The sequence below is a fragment of the Sciurus carolinensis genome, chromosome 16 (assembly GCF_902686445.1).
Source record: "Sciurus carolinensis chromosome 16, mSciCar1.2, whole genome shotgun sequence".
Lineage (NCBI taxonomy): Eukaryota > Metazoa > Chordata > Mammalia > Rodentia > Sciuridae > Sciurus > Sciurus carolinensis.
This window is the reverse complement of record NC_062228.1, coordinates 27,038,032-27,060,860: the sequence shown is the minus strand read 5'-3', so window position 1 is coordinate 27,060,860 and position 22,829 is coordinate 27,038,032. Positions and strand designations below refer to the sequence as shown.

General features: G+C 58.7%; 1 protein-coding gene across 1 annotated transcript; it reads left to right on the top strand.

Moving 5' to 3' along the window:
* The first annotated feature begins 2,276 nt into the window (after positions 1-2,276).
* Cetp (cholesteryl ester transfer protein) lies at positions 2,277-21,259 on the top strand. Its single transcript, XM_047529379.1, has 16 exons — positions 2,277-2,635; positions 3,652-3,766; positions 5,949-6,083; positions 6,173-6,243; positions 6,459-6,546; positions 7,567-7,636; positions 7,866-7,926; positions 9,869-9,960; positions 11,044-11,223; positions 11,977-12,027; positions 15,053-15,220; positions 18,782-18,918; positions 19,432-19,465; positions 19,898-19,970; positions 20,808-20,893; positions 21,048-21,259. Exons 1-16 carry the CDS (start codon positions 2,518-2,520, stop codon positions 21,120-21,122), a joined length of 1,554 nt encoding a protein of 517 aa, XP_047385335.1. The 5' UTR covers positions 2,277-2,517; the 3' UTR covers positions 21,123-21,259.
* Positions 21,260-22,829: the final 1,570 nt, after the last annotated feature.

Genomic DNA, 22,829 nt, shown 5'->3' with positions numbered 1-22,829 from the left:
GGGCACCCTGCTCGTCCCTACGGCCGGCTCCTTTCCCGGGTTCAAGGAGGCAGCAGTCACTTGGCCCCAGTCACCACAGGGGACTTTGCGGCCCAGATGTGGGTGAAACACTGTGTAGTGCGACCTGTGGAAAGAGAAGAAGACGTCCAGGTGACGAAATTCAACCTCCACGAAGCCCCGCCCTGTCTTCTAGAAACCCGGCTCTGCCCAGAGACCCAGTGTGCTCAGAGCCTGTGCCCCACCCCAGACCGCGAACCCCTCCAGCCAGGCTCTCCGTGGTCCACTCCCTTTACCTCCCTGGACAGAAAAGGCGGAGATGGACTTTTCCCCCTTTACAGATGAGGAAGCCCAGTCAGCGGGCCCGGGACTCACCAGGTGGCACAGTGAGCCGAGCTCCCGCTAGACCCTCTTCCCGGGCTCAGGCCGCTGCCCCGCCCCACCCTCTTTCCAGGGTTAGGGACTTGGGGAGCGTGTGCCAGGCAGGGTGTGGCTGCAGGGCGCCAGGGCACTCTGTGGGTGGCCCCAGCCTCGCCCATCGCTGGGCAAACCCAGGCGAGGCCGCGGGAGGGCTGTGGGAAGACTTCCCAAGCCTGCTCGGCTGCGGACGGTGTGGAGACCACCTGCTCTAGTGGGCTCTTGGCAGGTTTGGGGGCGACTGCTCAGAGCACTTTACAGACTGTCGCAGAACACAGGCTTTGTAATTTATGCCCTGACTCTAACACCCATCTGCTGTTCCACCTAAGGTTAGTTACCAAACCTCTCTGAGCTCAGACCCTTTGCCCTAAGATGGAGAATCAGAGATAATAGCTACTTACAGCCTCGTGGAGAGGATGGGATAAAGTGAGTGCTGGGCATTTCCTCCTCCAGTCAACAGGCACTTATTAAGCACCTACTGTGTGCCAAGAACGGAGGACATATGGCAGCCACGGTCCTGAGGAGGCTCAGTGACAGTGGGGATCCTGCTGGGTCTGGGAGGCGGGCCATGCGTGCGTCCCCGAGGGAATGTGGGCCAGCGGGGACAGGCTCCGCGTTCCCCTCCTGACCCCTGCCCGGCATGCAGCAGGTGCTCAGGAGAAGCGTGTGGGTTGAGCGATCACGCATGAGCCAGAGCCTTGCTCACCGCCCCCAGCTAAGGCGGCTTCAGAGCGGAAGGACGGCCGCCTCTGGTTTCCCTCTTTCCACATCGGGGTGAGCAGGTGCCTGCTTCATAGTTTTGAAGTCAGTCGGATTCGTATGAAAAACTAGCAGCACGAGAAGCTTTGGAGCGCCGGACTGTGGCCGGGGGCCCGGCAGGGCTGAGGGAGAGGAGGGAGGCCGCAGAGCCCGGGCCTCCACACTGAGGCCGCGGCGTGGTCAGCGAGCCCAGAACAGGTGGGGCCAGCCGCAGGGGCAGGTCTGCTCCAACCCGTCCCCAGGCTCCTGTGCCCCGGGGTAGGTGCCCAGGCCTCAGGACGGCACGCCGGGGCCCCCCACCTGTGTGTCACCTGTCACTGGGACTCCTGACCCCTCGCAGGGGTCCAGGGGCTGCTGTGCTGCTCAGCAAGCCGCAGGAGCCGGACGGCAGGTGCTTCCCAGCGCCGCTCCTCTCCTCCTCCTCCTCTCCGTCCTCTGAAGCCCGGGACAGGGGAGCCCAGGGAAGCCGAGGGTCCAGACACCAGGAAATTCCGATTCCAGGCAACTTCAATCACACACACAGCCGGGCACCCAGGAGTGCGCTCCGGGAAGCCCCTCAGACAGGAGACGGAGGGCATCTGAGAACCCCCAAGGAGGGGCAGAGGCCTGGAAGTCCCGGTTGGGGCTGAAGAGAGCGCCCAGGCCAGAGACGCTCTCCCACCCCTTGCTGTGTGACCACGGCGGCTCTCCTGCCTTCTCTGTGCCTTGGACTCTTGCTTAAGATAGTACAGGGAGGCTACGCAATGCTCAGCCAGCACGTTCCCAAGAGTGAGACGGGGCCACGGGGCTGCAGATGGAGGCTGGTGTTCTAGTTCAGTCTTTGAATCACATCGAGAGAGGTTAGTGCTGCCTTCTCTGCCTCCCGCCTCGCTCCCTCCTTTCCAGCCAAGTCCTGGTCGACAGGAGAGGGGGCCCCCCGGCTCGGGTCACCCTGGGGCAAAGGTGTCCGGCAAGAACTGAGCGTCTTGTTTGATGGCCATTGTATTCTGGCCTCTTTCTATTGGTGGCACATGGGAGGTGACTTTTGCTCTGAGAGACACTTAAGTCCAAAGAAAGACTTCCAGGAAGCAGTCACGGCCGTCCGGACGGCATGATGACAGGATCCAGGTGGCACGAGGGCCACAGACCCAGTGCGGGTGGCCAGGGGACTTGCCAGAGGAGGGCCGCTCCGGCCCAACGTCCAGCTTGACCCGGGGAGGCTGAGGGGCTGGACAGGAAGGAGGCCGATCCCGGGGGCCAGAAAGACCCTGCTGCCCGGAAGTGCCTCACGTCCCGTGGGGGCTGGGCAGGCGCACAGAGGAGCTGGCGGCCCGGCCAGCGCCACTCGCCCAGCCTCCCGGAGCCATGCTGGCCGCTGCCCTGCTGACCCTGGCCCTGCTGGGCAGTGCCCACGCCTGCTCCAGTGGCAGCTCGTGCCCGGCGGGCATCGCCTGCCGCATCACCAAGCCCGCCCTCCTGGTGTGTAAGTACGGCGCCGCCTCCCGCCCGGCCTCCTCTGTGCAGCCGGGGGCCTTTGCAAGGACACCCACCGTGGTCAGGAGCAGGGCCGCCTGCCGTAGCCAGAGAGCAAGGAGCCCAGCAGCCAGGCGGCTGAGCGGGGCTCTCCTGTCCCTGCTGACCGCCCCTTCAAGCTCCCTGATGAGGAGGATCAGCCTCCCCTTCTGCAAAGTGAGGAGAAGACCCTCCTGGACCTTTGTCACAAGGGGCGGGAGATGCAGAAGTGTTGAAGGAGGTCCTATCCCAATAAACCAGTAATGACTCAGAGGCCAGACTGCCCTAGGACAGGTCCACGTGGGCCATTAGCCAGCAGGGACATGGCTGGGGAAGAGCCAACAGCCAGGCGTGGGATTCCTGTCTGGGGCTGGGACCCACAGTCATTCCGGAGTTCAGAGGAAAGTCTCTTTGGAAGGTCAGATGGGGGGGCAAGGTTTGGGTTAGTGTGTCATTGGTACTGAAAGTCATTCTATGGCCAGAGTCAGGTATCAGTATGAGCCCAGGCAAGTGAGAATCTGTCACCTAATGCTGTGTGGCCTTGGTTGACTTCATTGCCCTCTCTGAGCTTCAGTCTCTTGCTCAATACAATAAAAGCACAGGGAAGTTCAGTGATATGACCTCTAACACAGACTCTCTCCAGTGTGAGACCCAGGATCCTAGACTCAGTTGTTTTGGGGAGGGGGCTCCCAGCACAGTCTGGGTGTGGCTGGGGTCAGTGTGAAGCTGGGGCTGGGGCTGTCATTTTGACTAGGATCGTGGGGTGCCTGTGCGTAGGATCCGGAGGCTAGGTTGTGAGCAAGATCTCTGGGTGGGCTCAGGGGGTCAGGGCTCTCTGTGTCCCTTGGGCGTTGCCACCTAATGCCACCCGACTTCTACCCTTCTGAGCCCTGTTGGTGGGTGGAGTCATCCCAGAGAGGCCGAGCCATGGCCAAGGCCCGGCTGGGGCTGAGCGGGCGGCCAGCCTGGTCTCCACTTCCCCTCTAGTGAACCAGGAGACGGCCAAGGTGATCCAGACGGCCTTCCAGCAGGCCAGCTACCCGGACATCACGGGCGAGAAGGCCGTGATGCTCCTCGGCCGCGTCAAGTACGGTCTGCACAGGTGAGTGGCGGAGCGGGGGGCAGCAGGAGCTCCCCTCGACCTGCACCCGGCCCAGGGCCTCCGTGGGGGCTGATTGGAGGGTTCTGGCCCCTCCAACAGGTCCAGGCCTTGGAAGGCCCTTTCCCGCTGTCCTGGGAAGATGGTGTCTTCCCTGGGGCACCTTACTTGAGGCAGGGGACAGAGACCTCTTGGGAGAATGTCTCCTGACTTGACATGGCGTGTTGGGAACAATCAAGGGCAGGCGATGGACCAGCTGCCCTTACGTGCAAAACCTGCTCCGCCTCTCTCGCCCCCAATGTCTCTGCTCAACAAGTGGGTGAGGGGCTCCCAGGGTGAGGCTGCTTGGAGGTCACACAGCGAGGCTGCGACCTGAGCATGAAGCTCGGGAGCACGGCCCGCTTCCTGGCACTTCAGAGCCGGCCCGTCTTTCCATGTGTCTGAAGTCCCACGATGGGGCAGACACTGATCTGGGACCTCCTCCCCAGCCGGGCAGAACACGCTGGACCAGGTGGACCTGCTTCAGGCCTGTGCTTTGGTCCTGGAGCCGTGCGCACCTAGGACCACCAGGGGGCGCTGGCGACGCGGCTCGTTCTGTTCTGGGCGGCGCTCGGGTGGAGCCCAGGTCTCGGGGCGCCGGGCAAGCGCTCCGCTACTGAGCTACAGTCCGTCCGGCTTCGCCTCCTGTTAGAAAGGCTCCTGCAGCCGGGCCAGGGGGGAGGAGGTGAAGGTGTCCGCAGGGCTCTCGGTGCGTCCCCTTCTGTAACACGAGGGGAATACCGCCCTGGACCCTTCCGCAGAGCTCAGAGATAGACAGCCAAATGCCCGGGAGCTATTCAAAGAGGGACTGTCCTAAGACCAGACTGCCCTAGAATAGACCCACATGGACTGCTGGCAGCAGGTCTGGTGGGAAGAGCCAATCTGTGATGGCCGAGCTTGATGTTGATATTGGTTGGAGCTGGAGAACCGGTACCCTGAGAATGCTTTTCTCTTTCTCTCTCTCTCTCTCTCTTTTATTTTTTATTTTTATTTTTAAAATTTTTTTTGTACTGGGGATTGAACCCAGGGGCCCTCGACCACTAAGCCACATCCCCAGCCCTATTTTGTATTTTATTTAGAGACAGGGTCTCACTGAGTTGCTTAGCACCTCACTTTTGCTGAGGCTGGCTTTGAACTCTGATCCTCCTGCCTCAGCTTCCCCATCTGCTGGGATTACAGACGTGCGCCATGGCACCCGCACAGTGGGAATCCTGTATGCCATTCTGTCTCAGAGGAATAGAATGGAAAGAAGCGGAACTGAGCAAAGGACAGGATGCCTGGCCTCTGGTTGCTGGTCACAGTGACCAGCACAGGATTTGGGTGGACAGACCCAGGACCAAATCCCAGAGGCCTCATGAAGCCACACTTCCATCTCTGCTCAGTGGAGATGGCCACGGTGATCACATCAGGGGCTGTGATGGGGACAGAGCAGTGAAGTGGCCCCTCAGGACCTGCTCTAGGCATGATGCTGCTCTCAGCCTGTCGACATCACACAGCAGAGCGGGGTGGACAGAGGGCACGCAGGCCCCAAGGTGTCCCTCTGGCTCCTCATTCCTTCCCTGCTCCCTCCCTAAGGGTCCCCACTGAGCCCCCACCTCTGACCACATCCGGCCCACCGAGACCCCTGAGGCTGGGCTCCGCTTTTCCAGGCCTGCCTAGGCCAATTCCCAGCGGGGCCTCCACTCTCACCCCCGCCCCTGAGGGATCCGGAAGCCCACTCTAATCATTTCCTATTTGCAGCTAACAAATCCCCAGTGTGCAGGGGTTCCGAACAGCGCCCGCTTATCATCCTCAAGAGGAATGGTTAAAATCCAACACGGGGCTAAAATCCAGGTGTCCACAGGGCTGGGCTCCCTCTGATGACTCTTTCCTTGCCTTTTTGAGGCTGCCCCCAGCCTTGGCTCTGGGCCCTCCTTCTCCAGCGCCAGCAAAGTGGCATATCTGGCCATTCTCCCTGGTTGCATGTCCCATCTCTCCTCCCGCCTCTCTTCTGCATCCCAGCATCCTGTGATGACAGAGCAGCCACCCAGGTGGCCGGGGGCCCCTCCCCACTGCCTTGAGGATTTTCACATTATCGTGCTACAGTGTCCCCTTTGCCCCTCCCTGACCTCGCGATGCCCTTTCTTCCTCCCCCGGGTTCTCCCAGCATCCAGGTCAGTCACCTGTCCATCGCCAGCAGCAAGGTGGAGTTGGTGGAAGCCCAGTCCATCGACATCTCCATCCAGAACGCGTCCGTGATCTTCCAGGGGACCCTGAGCTACGGGTACACTAGCGCCTGGGGGTAAGCACTCCTGTCAACTGATGTGCCCCTCCCCAACCCCTCTGCGCCATAGGGCAGGATGAAGGTCCTGGGTCCTTGGCTTTTTGCAGGTTGAACATTGATCACACTGTTGACTTCAAGATCGACTCCGCCACTGATCTCCGGATCAGCACACAGCTGAGTAGGTGTCCAGCTCCCTCTGGGGAGGCAGGGAGGCCAGGTTCCAGGGGTTCGCCTCAGCAGAGCAGGAAGGTAGGGCAGGCAGGAAGTTCTGGTGGCCAAGGAGGCCCGACCTGGGAAGTTTGCAGGGTGGGGGAGCTCCCGGCTGGGCGGGTCATCCGTGGGTGCTGCCCAGCAACCCAGGCTGCCCTGATAGGACCTGGGGCCTCTCTGCAGCCTCTGACTCTGGCAGAGTGCGGACCAATGCCGCCAGCTGCCACCTGTCTTTCCATAAGCTGCTCCTGCACCTCCAAGGGGAGCACGAGTAAGTCCACGCCTCGTTCCCCCTCCCTGCCCCTGCGCCCCAGCCCCGCCTCTCGCCCCGCCCCTGCGCCCCAGCCCCGCCTCTAGCCCCGCCTCTGCTCCCCGCCCCGCCCCTGCGCTCCCATCTCTGCCTGCATCCCATCCTGTTGTTGCACGCACACCCGCTCCAGGGTCCCCCATAGGGCACCCTGTGGACAACCAAATCTGAGGGCATCAGTACGTTCGGTGGGGTTGTTTTTGCTCCCTCCCCATCAGAACAACCTCAAAGAATGGAAAAGTAGCAGCTATTGAAAACATACAATGGGCCAAGGGTGATTCTAAAAGCTTGGCATAGATGAGTGACTTGGTTCTCACACAATCCGGGACTAGGAGATAGATTCTGTTATCATCCCCACTTTCACATGTGGGTAAACCGAGGCCTGGGTTAGGAAGGAAAGGAACGCTCTACATCCACTCCTCACCTCCTGCATCCCAGGCATCCTATTGAATCACGGATGAACCTGCAGCTGAGCTGAGCAGAGCTTAGTAACTCGCTGCAGATGCACAACTTGCCACAGGCGGGTGGGAGCACAGTTTGAAACCAACATCCTCTGATCCAGGGCCTGAGCTCCTGTTTCCGGGGTGCGGTTCTTTGTCCTGGCCAATCTCCTCTGTCAAGGAGCTGTGAATAGTCTCGTTGCACAGAGGAGGACTGAGGGTCAGAGAGGGCCCAGTCTCACACCAGTGGCAAACTTGGAAGGCAGGAGGAGCCTGGTGGCTGGGGAGCAGACACATGCATGAATCTGGACCCAGCACATGACATGGGCCTCCTGAGGGATTCCGAGGCGACGGTGTGTTTGATGCTCACGTCCGAGGCTCTGTCTGGGGCTCAGTGTTCTCAGTGTGGATTGGGGATGATAATTCCCACCTCCAAAGCGACCTGAGGATTCCGAGGCCAGCAGAGCCCCAGAGGTGTGCACACAGGAAGTGCTCAGCGGATGCACGGGACTGGCCGGAGGCTCACTAGCTCTTGCTACCTCAGGCCCGGGTGGATCCAGCAGCTGTTCACAAGCGTCATCTCCTTGACCCTGAAGCTGGTCCTGAAGGGGCAGGTGAGTGAGGCCAGCCGTGGCACCTGCGTCTGGAGTCAGGGCTGGGAGCCAGACCCACCTCCTCTCCCTGCCCTTCCCTGAGAAGGTGCCCCCTCCTCCCTCCCCAGTGTAGCCAGTCCCCTGTGCCCATTCCCAGCACTGCCACCCCGCACAGCCGGAGGGAGGCACCACCTGCCTCCTCTCTGGTCTTCTTTCCTGCCTGGTAAGCTGCCTGCCCTGTCCACCCCAGATCTGCAAAGAGATCAACGTCATCTCCAACATCATGGCCGACTTTGTCCAGACAAGGGCGGGTGAGTTCTGCCTGCAGGCCTCAGAAGGCAGTGATGGGAGCAGAAAAGGACCCACAGGCACTGTGATCTTGGGACTGTCCCTCTCTGCTCTGGGCCTCTTTGTCCCTATCTGGTTGTGACACTTGGTGATTAGTTATGGCAGGTTGCTTCCCCTTGAAGCTATAGCCTCATAAGCTGTGTGACCTTGAGCCAGTGACTTCACCTCTCTGAACCTCAGTTTCCTCATTAGTAAAAAGGGGTAATAGCACCTACCTCACAGAGTAGCTGTGAGAGTCGAGTGAAAAAAATGTATGGATGAAGTATAAGACAGTACCTGGGCCATTGCTGTCCCTAATTATCAGCACCCAAAACCTTTATCACCAAGCTTAGTGTCAAGTGCATTTCAGGCAACATGGATAGAAGACAAGGAAGAAGGCAGTATGGCGACGGAGCACTCCCCCACTCTGGGTGGCTCTTCCCTCCGGTCCTGATGGAGCTCTGGTTAAGGGGTAGCTTCCCCTAAGGCTGTGCAGTGTAGAAGAAAAGACTCTGCTGAGCACTGTGGCCCACGCCTATAATCCCAGCAACAGGGAGGCTGAGGCAGGAGGATCGCAATTTCAAGACCAACTTCATGAGAACCTGTCTCAAAACAAAAAGTAAATTAAAAAGGCTGGGAATGTAGCTCAGTGGTTGAGTGCCCCTGCATTCAATCCCCAGAACCAAGAAAGGGAAGGACGGACTCAGGACTCAGTTTTGTCCTCTGTCCAATGGGAACATTCCTGGGACACTGGAAGGAACCAAAGACAGGAAGAGAAGGCACTTAAGAGCGGGGAGCACTGTCCAGTGACACTAATGGCATGGTGGTTGGTTGAACTCGCTGTCCTAGGAGCTTGACTTGCTTTTGCTATGGACTTTTCCCGGTGACCCCTTGACCCCCATCTTACTGATCTGTGGGCCCAAGAGGACCCCCGATCTGGGAAGTAGGGGAGAGGCATCCGAACGGGGCCCTGCAGTGATTTCCCAAGCCCCGCTCCAGCCACTGAGTCACACTGTGACCTCCCCTGCCAGGCCACGGGCACATGCCTGGTCCTGAGTCCCTGGCACAGAGCAGGTGCTCAGCCAGTGGAGAAACTGAGTCACAGCGAAACCCCCCAGATCAGGAGACCCTCTGGGTCACTGCAGGGTGATAGGAGGGGAGACCTCAGGCAGTGCCAGGTAAGTGTGGGCATCCAGGCTCCTGGGACCACCGGGAGCAGATTGGGAGGTGACTAGAACCGCATCCCCCTCCTGGGGACCTGGGGACCCTGGAGTGTGGGGAGCTAGGGAGAGGGACAGGGCCTCTGACTGCCCAGGCTGCCCAGGGACTCCCATCAGGGGCAGGAGCACAGCCTCACCCACGCGGCCCTCCATCCCTCCTGGTCTGTTCCAGGGCTTTGAACCACATACAGCCCAAGGACAAAGCGCTGCTGCCATCTGCTTTTGTAAATAAAGTTTTATTGGCACACAGCCACGCTCACGCACCTGTGCTGCCGCAGCAGAACCTGCCACAGCCGGGACCTAGCTGCCGCAGAGCCTCGTGCGCTACCATCTGGTGGTTTATAGAAAAGTCTGCTGACCCCTGTCACCATAAGGACACAGCCCTGGGGCACACGGTGCCACTGGAGGGGAGGACGAGGATCAGCTCGATCAACCCCCTGCCCTTGCCACCCAGCAGCTGAGGGCAGGGCTGGGGCTCCAGCCTGGACCCCTGAGCTGAGCCAGTGCTGCAGGACTCCTGCGTGGTGGCGCCAGCCAGCCAGACAGGAGTTGAGAAAAGAGACTGAAAAAGTGCCCCCGGTGCCCCAGGACCCACTTTACCCAGGAGCGCAGGGTCAGGAGGCGGGGCCCTGTGTGCGGGGCGAGGGGGACGGCGCGCCAGGCCAGCTCCCGTCCTGCCGCTCCACCTGCCCTTCCTCTCCCACAGCCAGCATCCTCTCAGATGGAGACATTGGGGTGGACATTTCCCTGACAGGCCTGCCTGACATCACAGCCACCTACCTGGAGTCCCACCACAAGGTGGGTGTGCGTGAGGGCGGGGCGGGACTCCCCTCCCTGGGTGCTCCTCACGCTACGTCCTCACCTGTGTCCTGGTCGCCTGCCCCCAGCCCACGGAAGGCACACATCCCTCTGCCGCACTCTGCAGGTGTTCCCTGGTGTGGCAAAGAGGGCGAGGCCGTAGCTACTGTGTCTGAGCCTCTGTGCTGGCACCAGCCTCCTGGCTCCAGGGTCCTCGCAAAGCACCAGCTCCTTCTGGAAGGCTTGTTTGGCTTCCCGCCTCCTCCACTGGATGTGGAGAGCGGGCTCCCTGGGGCATCTAGGGAAGCTCTGCCCCTGCTCCTCGGGACTGGGCTCTGCCGCTGTAGCAGAGCTGCCCAGAGCATCGGCAGGGAACCCTCAGACATTCGCTTCCTGCTCGGGTGGCTGCAGGCGAGCGGTCCAGGAGGGTTTGCACCTCTGTGGTGCTGGGCATGCAGGCTCCGTGGTCTTGCTGGCCTGGCCACCGCACTACTCTGCTCACATCCAGTGACCTGACCTAGGTCACACCTAGCTGCAAGGGAAGTGGAAAGTGTACTCCAGGCAGCTGTGAGCCTGGCTAGAGACCCGGTGTCGCGAACTCTGCAGCGGAGTGGATCCTAGGGAACAAACAGCCGTGTCTCTGAGGGCGCCTGACCCCAGAAAAGAACACTGCAGGGAGTTCGTGGCTGCCCACGAGGCTCGGTGGCCACTGGCAGGCTTGCTGAGTCAGAGGAGCAGGGCCGGCCGGCTGACAGTCTGCAGCTGGTCCCAGAAGGCGCAGGGCTGGTGCGCAGGCTGGCCAGGTGGGCACAGAGGCCCAGGGCCACCACTCTGCCCGTGGTCCTTCCTGAACCTCCGGCTTTGAGGGTGGTGACCACGTCCGTTGGGCCGCCTCACCCTGTGCTGCTGGGAACGTAGCAGGCCCTCGAGAAGGATGAAGGCGGAGCCGGGAGAATCCCGGGCAGCTCCTCCTCGGTTCCCCGCGGTCCTCTGGGCTGGGTGTTCCCCGCGGCTCCTCTCAGTCCCTGGAGCTGCCTTCAGCGGGGACACGGGAGGGGCAGCCAGCACCCCCGCTTCCTCCAGGGTCATCTGGTCTACAAGAATGTCTCCGAGGACCGACCGCTGCCCGCCTTCGCGCCCCGCCTGCTGGGGACCTCCCGCATGCTCTACTTCTGGTTCTCTGAGCAAGTCCTCGACTCCCTGGCCAAGGCCGCCTTCCAGGATGGCCGCCTCATGCTCCGCCTGACGGGGGACGAGTTCAAGGTGAGGGGCTGGTGGGCTGCTGGAACACCCACCCCCGTGTGTGTGTGTGTGTGTGTGTGTGTGTGTGTGTGTGTGGTGTGCGTGCACACGCGTGAGGAGCACCGAGGAGGTTCTGGGTGGCGCCCGAGGAGCTAGGAACCATCTAAGCTGCAGCCATCACGCTCAGGTCCAGCACTGATAAGGGCCTACTCTGTGTTGGGCGAATGGATCAATTAGTTGGAGGATCAATAGATAAAAAGGCAGATGCAGGCATAGATATAGCTTGCCACGTAGGAACTGTGCAACAAACGTGAGGTGCCGTTTCTATCTGTGATGAGTGCATTTTTCTTGCACTCACTCTGTGGGGTAGGTACTCTCAATACCTCCACTTTGCAATAACAAAAACACGACGAGGCTCAGAGAGGGCAGGTAACTTGTCCAAGACCACACAGCTTGGAAGAGGTGACTCCAAAGTCTGCACTCTTTGGTACTAGAAATGCTTATATGGTTTCCAGCCTGTGACTGTCATTGAATTCAGGGGAAAACTGAAGCCCTAGAAGGGAAGAGACTTCCCAAGGTGACATAGACTGGGTGTGGCCTCTAGTCAGGTCAAGGGTCCTCTGTACCATGCCCTGCCCAGAGTGTGTCAGATCATGTCTGGGGGGTTGGGCATTGGTTTGGGGGTGTGTCCAGCGCCTGACACCCCACCCCATCCCTGCAGTTTCCTTCAGAGGCCTGATCCTCTCGCCTGTCTCTGCCCCTTCCCTCTTTTAGGCAGTGCTGGAGACCCGTGGCTTTGACACCAACCAGCAAATGTTTCTGGAGGTAACTGCCCTGCTGCCTTTTCTCCTGCACCCCAGTCCTACTTTTGCTTCAGGAGTCCCCATTCAGCCGCCGCAGCAGCAATGGCGGTCAGGACAGCCAGGCCTGAGCGTGTCCAGGGCCCTGGGACCACACTGGACCCTTCCTCCCGTGCTCTTGGCAGCCTGAGCGCGAGGCACCGTCGCGGTCCCCGTCTGCACACGGGGAAACCCTGTGAATGGCAGGGCTGGGTTGGAGCCAGCTGCCCTGGCCCCAGGGACCGTGCTCCATGCCCCTGCCCTGTTACCCAGCCCAGGGTCTTGCAGGAGGCTGGCACCCAGGGTCACCCCAGGCTCAGCGGGCCCTGGCGAGAGGGCGAGGCCTCTGACTACTCCCCATCCCTTCCTTGGGGGCCACGGCCTCTGCCCGCTCTGCCGACTGGCCATGCGTCCTTATCCCTCTCCTCGGTGGGGGGTTCCACCATGAATCCACAGTCCCCAGCCTTGAAGGGACCCTCGCCAGCCCTGGGAAAACTCCTGCAGCCTTCTGGTCTCCCTCCCCCACCCTCTGCAGTGACTCCCGTCCTCCCCCACCGTCCTCAAACCTCCAGCTGCCCCAGCCTTCCCGCCACCTCCTCACAGACTCAGTAACTGCCCGGTAACTCCTACTACGCTACTTCCCCCGCGGCTGGACAGTGGCACCAGTGAAACTGGTCCCCCAGCTTCCTGCTCACCCCACCCGCTCCTTCCTGTGGTCCTCCCGCTGGACTCGTGGGATGGCCTGTCTGCCTTCCCAGTGTTCCCAACCCTGCAGATGCCTCTCCCTCCTTCCAAGTATGAACCCTCTGCGTTCCCTCAGCCTCCCTTCTCTCCCATCCCCCGCACTGAGTCCCGCCTGACGCACGTCCTCACTGTTCATGGACTCTGTCCACTTCTCTGGCTCCACCTCCACCCCGGGCCTGGCTACCATTATGTCCTGTGGGGTTCCATCTGCAGGGGTGCCTGCATGCTGATACCCCTGACCATCTCTTCTCCACGGCAGTCAGAACAGTCTTTTCTAGAAGTAAAACTGTTCACTCACCTGCCAGCTTCAAACTCATCAAAGAGAAAGGATCGGAGTCTTGGGATGTGGGAAGATGCCCTGTCCTGACCTCAAGGATTCCATGTTGTCTGGCCCCCGTCTGCTCTCCATCTGGTGGTCTTAAGCACAGCGTCGTTGTTCAGCTCTGGAACGTCTCCATCCCTTCAACTCTTGCCCCTCCTCTGTTTTCTTTATTCTTGCCTCTTTGAGTTAGATGTATGTTGGACCCTCTCTCCATCTTCTGTTGGTTACTTTGTCATATTTTTTCATCTTTTGATATCTCCATTGCTAAATTCTGGATAGTTTCTTCGAATAGCTCTTCCGATTCACTAATTCTTCTTACAGCTAGGTCATATCCATTCATGCATCCACTGAGTTTCCCATTTGGACATCAATAACTTATTTATAATAACATTTTTTAAATCTCTCTTCTCTCCCACCCCAGAGCACCACCATTTCATTGTGGCTCTATTCCTTTAATCACTTTTAAAAATGTTCACTTTGTACTTTCTGCCAGGAGGTCCAGTTCTTGGGGTCCTCACCCTGCTGGTTGGGTTTGCTCGCGACCCCTCACGGTGGGTTTCCTTGTGTGGTTTGTCCTTCCTGTCCGTCCACAAGCTCATCTTTGGTGGAATCTGGTTTTTCCGTGGGCAGCTCTGCCCTGGGGTCCTCACCTCTTTGAGTTAGATGTAAGAGGACAGTCTGGTATTTACTTCTGCCAGGGACCCCAAAGACGACATCACGTGCTAGTCGAGGATGTGTTACCTGGTAGCTCCGCCCGGGAAGCCCTGCTCCACGCTGATGGTACAGATCATCCTTCAGTCCTGCCTGAATGCGGCTTGGGTTTTGATCAACCCCCTGTTCCCTGACCCCAGCACTCCCGGGACATTCTTTGACAAGGGAGGATTTTTAGTGTCCTTTTCACTGAGAGGAAATGGTTTAGTTCCACTTCTGCATCTCTCTCTGAGAACATAAAACCCCCGGACAGTGTGGTCTGAAGCCACATCCTCCTCCCTGTCTTTTGGGGCCACATTGCTTATGGTTTCGCCTTATCGTATTCCTTCCTCTCCAGGACCAGGGATGGCCCCTTTCTTTCTTTTGAGCTCAGCTAGGTATTAAATAAAGTCCTTTGTTGTAAAAGTGTCACTGGTTCAGTGATGTCCTGGTTGAGGTCCCCTTGAGCCCAGTCCCACAGGCTGCTGATCCTGTGGGCGGATGCAGCTGACCACAGGCCACACTCCCAACCTCACTTGCCACCTCTCCATTCCTTGTTTTGACTGGCCCCAGGGCCTTTGCATGTACTGATCCCTCTGCCTATAAGGTTTCCCTCCCCTGGTCCCATCTGACTCCTCCTTGTCCTCAGAGAAGTCCTCTCCCCACTTCTTGAATACAAATCGGATCCCCTCTTGAGGGCCTTTGGGCCACAGCCTGGTCTACCTCTCCTTTAAACTGCCTATCAGTTGAAAATGTACATTTAGCTGATCAGCGTTGAGCTTTGCAGGTCTATTTGGTTCTCTGCTGTGCCTGTACTTCTGGCCCAAGGTTGAAGCCTAGTGGGATCCGTGGATATTCCAGAAGGGAGGTCAGCATGCAGCCCGGCCTCGTCCCAGCTCTTTCTTGGATGGTCTCATATGATCCTCACGCCCACCCTGCGAGGCAGGTGCCATTCTCCCCAATTCGCAGGTGAAGCCGGGAGTGTGGAGGCCAAGCCAAGGCATCCTTCCCGCACCCGCGGTGGACAGGAAGGAACAGCTTCACTAGCACACAGAAAAGAAACAGAGGGTCAGGAAGGGAACGCGGCCGGTGTCGAGTCACCCTGGCAAATGTGTGAAGTGCTAGGGTTTCCGGAGTTGGAACCGGCCTGGGGCTGCTTCCTCTTCTCCCCGTGCTGGGACCCCCGTCAGCTTCATCCCTCTCCTCTCTGAGGGCAGCGGCCACAGCTGTTCTGATGGACCCCGTTTCCCCACAGCTGTTCAGCAACACCCCCATCAGCCAGACCCAAGTGACCGTCTACTGCCTGAAGAGGCCCAAGATTGCTTGTCAAAACAAGGGCGTCGTGGTCACTTCTTCTGTGGTGGTGAAATTCCTCTTCCCCAACCCAGATGGCCAGAGTGCTGTGGCTCACACATTTGAAGAGGTGAGGAGGGTGCAGGGGGAGGGAGCAGGGACCTGTCCATCCAGGGCAGGGGGACAGGGGCCTCTGCGGTCTCCGAACCCTTCTCACCCCCTCCGCGGCGATGGGCTCGCGATCATCAAGACACGCCGCGCACGCCGCGCATGGCTCAGTGGTAGGGCACCTGCCGGCACGCACCGCACGGCAAAGAAAAGGTCATATGACGCAGACTGAGGGGTCCACGCAGGGCGTCACCGGCCTGGGTGCTGTTCTCTTCCTCCAGGGGCGGGACACAGGCGTTTGCCACATTAGGTTCTCAGCCCTCCTCCCAGATCCACTAGGCCATGTGGGTTTCCAAATGCAAAATGTCGTGCGTCGCAGAAAAGGAGCGCAGCGTGTCTGTACGCTGAGCACGGCGGGGCCGGGGACCCCACGACCCACACACGGACATTCACGGAGCAAGAGAACACGACACAAGGCCTCCCGTGGGGATGGCCAGGCTTTGCAGGCAAACTTAAAAAAACAACTTTCAGGTTTCGGAGCTTGCTTGATTGTGTGATGGTAACCGAGGAATGGCGGCTGGGCTGATCCCTTTCCTATGTCCTTAACACTTCGTTTCTTCTTTCTTTCTTCTTTGTTTTCGGGTCTGGTGCTGGGGTTGCTCTCCAACCCTGAACCACGCCCCAGCTCCTTTTTATTTTTCATTTGAGACAGGTTCTCACCTGCCTCGGCCTCCCCGTTGCTGGGGTTGCAGGCGCGCGGCCGCCGCCCGGCTGCTTGATATTCCTTAATGCGTTAGAAACCAAAGGCAAAGGTAACACGGGCGCATCGTGGGACATAGAGAAACCTGAAGAAACCACACTCCCTGACAGTCCCTCGCCCACGGCCACCACAGGAGAGAACGGGGCACAGTTCACGGTGGCATTTTACTTTATATCAACTTCTTATTTTGGAAGAATTTCAGATTCAAATGAAAGTTGTAAAGAATGTATGGGGAATGGGGGGGACACCTGCCTCCACCTGGCTTCCCCACGGTTGACGTCTCTCAGACGCCCCGTGTGTTGTGACTCAGCCACCAACACTGAAACACAACCAGGAGCCCAGCTCCAGACGGGCGCCCGCCAGCTTTTCCGCTGGTCTCCTTTTTCGGTGCCAAGATCCAATCCAGGAGAGCAGGCGGTATTCAGCTTTTTGGAAATCTCTTAAAATCTCTTTAATTACTGTCTGGTATTTAAGAATCTGAAAAGTTGAGAGTATTCGAGAAAAATGTATTTGATAATACTTGTGAAAGCTAAGGTGGATTTTGGTCAGCACCATGGGGGTCTTGCAGTGTCCTGAGAGGGACAGGGATGGGAAAGGGACGGACAGGATTCTTGCTGAAGGTGGTCCAGGGTGATCCGATGTCACCTGGGAGATGTGGAGGATCAGAAACCAGATCAAAGAGGAGGCCGATCAGATATTGGGGGTGGGGATTCTTGCTAGACTGGTTGAGCAGTGTTCTCGCAACAACTGAATTTATAGGCAACACACTACGGTCCTAGGAGAAGGTTCTGGAGCCTCACTGGATTTTGGTCCAGCAGAGAATCTTTGCAGATCACAACAAACACCTCCTCCCCTGGCATCCTATTTCACCCCCGCCCAGCGTTTCCAGTAATCCTCTCCCATCTTTGCCCCCACCCCAAACGTCTCTTCTTACTTGTGAATCTGGTGGTGGACGGCAGCCATCTGAAGGAGCCTGTGTCCACCGGGGGGTGTTTCCAGAAGGCGGTGTTGGCTAGATGTCCAGGGGCCAGGAGAGAGCAGGGGGCCTGCTGGGGGCCTGCGGAGGGGAATCCCAGTGTGGCTGTTGAGGGGCGAAGGAGTCGCAGGTCAGGGAGGTGCGCTAGGAGACGTCATGAGGCTGGAAGGTCAGGAGGCGCGTCCACGTCATGACGGCTGTGGGCGCGGAGAGAGGGCACGAGGCTGGTGTGGGCCAACAGGACCCGAGCCCTGCAGGGAGCGGCCCCCAAGGACGGGCCACCAAACAGAGGCGCCTCCAGAGGGCCAGGTCCAGCAGCTCATTTGTTCAAGATCACACGTCACATTTATAGGGAGTTGCAGTTTCTGCACCCCCGGAACATTCATCCATTCTTTGATTTTTAACCACGTCTGTTGAGTTCTTCCTCTGGGCCAGGCCCTGTGGTTCTCAGGAAGCTTACAATGTGACGGGCAGAGACTGACAACTAGCTAGCCAAACAAGAGGCTGCATGACCTCAACTTTAGTGGCTCTTTCTTTTTAGGCATACAGGACAGTAGAGTGCATTTAGGCATATTTTACATCCATGGAGTATACCTTACTCTAATTAGGACCCCATTCTTGTGGTTATACATGATGTGGAGTCTCACTGGCCGTGTACTCATACATAAGCATAGGAGAGTTATGTCCGACTCATTCCACTGTCTTTCCTAACCCCTCCCCCTCCCTTCCCTTCCTTTCCTTTTGTCTAATTCAATGAACATCTATCCACCCCGCACCCTACTCCCGTTTATTGTGTAGTAGCATCTGCATATCAGAGAAAACATTCAGTCTTTGGTTTGGGGGGATTGGCTTAGCAATGATAGTCTCCAGTTCCATCCATTATGACAAATGCCGTCATTTCAATCTTCTTTATGGCTAAGTAATATTCCTTTGTATACGTGCACCACATTTTCTTTATCCATTCATCTGTTGAAGGGCATCTAGGTTGGTTCCACAATCCAGCTATTGTGAATCGAGCAGCTATGAACACTGATCTGGCTGCGTCACTGTAGTACGCTGACTTTAAGTCCTTTGGGTATATACTGAGGAGTGGGATAGCTGGGTCAAATGGCGATCACCTCTACTTTTGCTCCAGACCATGGTTGAGGAAGTGCTAGTGCAAATTCAACTGAAAGTCAGTTTACTTGAGAGTCACCTGGAGCTACAGGTCTCCTGCTTTGTTGTGGGCATCCCGGGGGAAGTTGGGAAAGCACAGATTCCCAGGTCCCCCCAGGGTCTCCAGCTTGTAGGTCTGGGGCAGGGCCTGAGAATCTGCACTTCCAGCACGTTCCTCCCTCCTGGTGCTGACGATGCTGGTCAAGGGACCACACTTGGAGCAGCGACAACCTGGTGGGTTTGACCCAGAGTGTGAAAATGCAGGTAAATCCAGCCCCAGACAGAGGAAGCCTCGCGTGCCCGGGCGCCGCCTCGTTCTGGAGGTGGAAGAGTGAGCCGTGGGGAAGCCCTGGTCCACGGTGGCTCCTGACTAAGCAGAGGAGACTGGGAACTGGGACGACAGAGCCAGAGTGGCCGGTGCGGGACTTCCTAGGTTGGCCTGGTTTTACGTGCTGGGGAAGAAGCAGAGGCCCGGAGCCTGCTAGGCAAGCACTTTGCCACCACATCGCACCCCCCTTCCTTCTCTTTTCAGAAGACCAGGAGCTCAGCTGGATCCCAAGACTCCCTGGACCCACAGCTCTCCACACCCCTCTAACTGGCTCCCAGTGCAGTGGAGGCCGGGGACCCACCCGAGGGCCGCTCTCTGCTTCAGGGAGGCCCCTGGCGCACTGCAGATCTGTTTCCCTCCCCAGGATATCGTCACTACGGTCCAGGCCTCCTACGCCAAGAAGAAGCTGTCCTTACGCCTCCTGGATGTCCAGTATGAGCAGCAGAGAGGGGAGGGCGGCCAGTCAACTCAGCAAACCTGTTCCCCGCCCTCTGCCGTCAGGTGCGGGACTGGGACCTGGTGGGGAAGTGCAGATTTCTGGCTTGACCACAGGGAGAGACCTTCCCTAGAGTCTAGATTAGGAGGAAGAGACACCACAGGGAGGGCCTCGCGGTGGGAGGGGACCTGAGCTAAGGCCTGGCGTCTGGAATGGCAAATCTTTTTTTTTTTTTGATACTGGGGATTGAACCCAGGGGCTCTTAACCACTGAGCCACGTCCCCAGCCCTTTTTTGTATTTTATTTAGGGACAATTGCTCAGTGCCTTGCTAAGTTGCTGAGGCTGGCTTTGAACTTGAGATCCTCCTGCCTCAGCCTCCAGAGCCACTGGGATTATAGGCATGTGCCACCACGCCCAGCTGAAAGGGCAGATCTTGAGAGAGTGCTCCAAAGGTCTTTCTTACCCAGGGCCTTAACTGTTAGACAGAAGCACTTAGATTCCAAGGCTGTCTTTTCTGGGGGGTGTTGCGGGGAGGAGCCCAACCAAGGGTCCAATTCTCAGCTCTTTTTCATTTCAGGACTCAACCAAAGTCTGCTTCCAGCATCACTGAGGTAGGTGGGCTTGGGAGACAAGCCCTGGAGGGCTCAGAGAGAGGGTCCGAAATGAAACCAGGCCATGGAACCCAAAGAAATGGGCCCGATGCTCCCTCCTGGTGGCGGGCGACCCTCCTCTCTGCTGTGTCTGTGGGGAGCACTCTCACGGTGCAGGAATGGGATCGTGGTAGTGTGGGCTGAGGAGGCAGGAGGGTGCCGGCCTCTCCCTGGACTTCAGTGTCCCCTCTATGGAATGGGGTCATGGCCCCAGCCCTCCCTGGGCCAGGAAGGACCCTGCAGGAAGGGCGTTTCTGAGAGGCGGGAGGCGAAGGCTGGGATGTCGTTTTTCACGGGCACCTGGATGAAGGCTCCCCCAGACTGTGTGGTCATCTGCCTGTGGATCACGACTGTGCTCCCAGGGAGCACTCACCGTGGGCCTCTGATTGGCAGAGCAGCTCCGAGTCGGTCCAGAGCTTCCTGCGGTCGATGGTCCCCACGGTGGGCATTCCTGAGGTCATGACTCGTAAGTGTGGACACTTCACTCTGTCCCCACACCTCTCAGATGGCTGAGTGCAGAGGCTCCGCCCCCTCTCTTCCCTCACGGTGCCCCCCTCCCTGCTGGTGGCAACTCAGGCCACTGACTTGGCCAGACACATGGACCCCTGATTCTGGCTCACCTTGAGAGTATTACCTCTGCCACCCACATGGTGGCTGAAACCACTCCTAACAGCAACCCAATGTGACAGAGAGAAGGCTGTGCTTGGCTCCCGGGAGGCTGCGACCTTGTCAGAGCCCAGCCTCAGTTTCCCTTGCTATGTAATGAGAAGGTCAGCCTCGTGGTCCCCAGATTCCCTTTGGACCCTGACATGGTAGGATGTTTGTCCCTCTGCAGTGACTCTAATAGCAGGACCTGAGACAGCAGCACAGAAGTAAGGTTTGGGTGTTGGACGAGGCCCTGCCACGAGCTCTGTGCCCCCTCCCCATGGGTATGAGGCAAGCTGGCCTTCATTCTTAATATCTGCTTGTCCAAGAGGAAAAGAATGCAAACAGGAATTACCCTGGCTGACCATCTCAGTCTTCCTCAGCCTCAGTTTCCCCATCTGTAGCATGGAGCTAAAATGGGGGGGGTGGATTGAACTGGTTGTTGGGGAGACCGCTCTGTGTGGTTGCAGAGAGCACCTAGCAGCTTTATGGGGGAGGTCTGACGTCCAGGGCTAGCCTAGGGAGTGGCAGCTGCTCCCCAGGGGTCGGCTAAGCAGGGCAGATTCAGAGAACTGGTCCCAAGGTCACCCACTGCCACAAGCCTGGGGCTGGCCCTGCTCCCCAAGGAGGGCCGACTGGGGCTCCCTCCCTGCCCCAGGGCTGGAGGAGGCATTTACAGCGCTCATGAACAGCAAAGGCCTGGACCTCTTCGATATCATCAACCCGGAGATCACCCCTCGCGATGTGAGTACACGCTCCCCGTCAGCTCCCAGCTCCCGGGACCCAGCCCCAGGCAGCTTCCTTGGGGTGACTGGTGGCTGTTGGGGAGATGGGCAGAGGGGTCTCCCCAGCTCCTCCTGGTGGCCTGGGAGCCAGCCCAGCCTGCCGCTCTCTCCAGGGCTTTCTGCTGCTGCAAATGGACTTCGGCTTCCCGGAGCACCTGCTGGTGGACTTCCTCCAGAGCCTGAGCTAGCGGGCTCCCGGGCTGCACCGGCCTCCAACCGGGGCACGAGCCCGGCTCACTGGACTCCTGGCATCCCTGTCCATCAGAGCCGGGGCGGGCTGCGAGGGAGATGGAGTCCTGCTGTCATTAAAATACTGTGTCCAGGAGCTATGAGGTCCTCCTTCAGGGGATTGGGGGCCCTGGGGCAGGGCGGGGACGGGACGTTCACCCTTTGCTAGACGGATCTGACAAGCCCAGCCCAGGCTGTCCACCATTCCTTCCACAGCCATTGTTCCCAAACCCTGCTCAGTTCCCAGCCTAGAGGGAGAAATCCAAACCTCCCGCTTTGGATTCAAGCTTTTCCCTGAGCCGGTCCCTGCGTATCTGCCAAACCCACCCTGGAATCCACGACTCTCAGCAGACCCTCTGTCCCTGTCACAACAGTGCTGCCCCCTTTGCTGGACAGTCCTGACAAGCCAGTTCCCTGGAAGGTGCCCCTCCTTAAAGCCCTCCCACCCTTCCAGGGCTGGATCAAGGCCAGTCTCTCAGGCGTCAGTGACCCACACATCCCCCAGTGACTCCTTCCCACATTCGGACAGCAGTCGGCCACGCGTATCACTATGGCCTGAACCTGGCAGGCCTGAGGCTCTGAGGTGGCCAAGACACAGACGATGTGTCCATCAGGGGCCACAGGAGCAAGCCAAAGAATGTCGTAATCGTGCAGCCTGGAAATGGAGGGGACGTGATCCGGGTCGTGATCCGGGTCGTGAGCGGCTCACGGACTGAGCAGGAGGCTGCAGTGCCAGGCTTGGATCTGGAGCGTGACCTGGGCAGGGGGCCCAGGCACAGAGACCCTCTAGGGAACACCTCATCCCGCTGGGTCGCCACCCTGCACTGCCCTCCCTCCAGAATCCCAAGTCCTGGGTGCTGGAGCCTGGGCGGCGTGCTCAGCCCTGGCTGGGGCACCTCGGTGAACTCCTCACCGGGGAAGCTCACAGTCGGCCTGGGCGCACAAACACACCCTTGCATCTTCCAGTGACCAGGAGACGAGGGGACACTGGAGCTGCAGCTTGAAGCCTGAGGAGGATTTGCAAAGAGTGCTAGAGCCAGAGGGGACAGTGACAGGTCCTGAGACGTTTACCTGGTCACCGATGCACTCATTGACTCCCTGATTAACGCATGTCCCTCATGGAGCAGATATCCCAGGCAACCGTGACTGTCCCTGAGTTCTCTCCAGAGTCCTGGATAAGGGCCCCAGAAACAGATAGCAGGAAGCCCCTCTCAGGCCTGTCGTCTCCTGCCCCACAGCGCCCGGGGCCTTCCGGTCCTTTGGTCACCCACCAAAGGTCCCAGCTCCTCTTCCAACCAGTTTCCCATGTGGGCCTGAAATGAGGGTTTCAAGCAGTCTCCGACCCCTGGGATGCTGGACAGGAAGTGGGGAGGGCGGGAGGTTCCGGACCCCCAGGATAGGGAGAGGGAGGGGCACACAGAGGTCTGGCGTCTGGTCCAGGAGGAGGAGGATGGAATCTCATAAAGGAAAATAAATCCAACTTTAATGAGGAGGAGAAACATCTCCCGAGCGTGTTTCCAGCCGGCTTATAATGCTCTTCCTCGTCCCGTCCCAGGCTAGAGTCCTAGAGGCTTCCTCCGGCCACCTGGATCCGGGTGTGTGAAGGGAACCCCCGACACACTGTTGGAGTGGGATGGAAAGCACAGTGTGTTGGCTGGAATGTTGGC

What these genes read in the sequence shown, in the direction of transcription:
- Cetp (XM_047529379.1), top strand. Translation starts at nt 2,518, where the DNA reads ATGCTGGCCGCTGCCCTGCTGACCCTGGCCCTGCTGGGCAGTGCCCAC. An exon ending in GTCAAGTACGGTCTGCACAG is followed by an intron (nt 3,767 to 5,948) that starts GTGAGTGGCGGA and finishes GGGTTCTCCCAG; the next exon opens with CATCCAGGTCAGTCACCTGT. An exon ending in ACCTGGAGTCCCACCACAAG is followed by an intron (nt 9,961 to 11,043) that starts GTGGGTGTGCGT and finishes CGCTTCCTCCAG; the next exon opens with GGTCATCTGGTCTACAAGAA.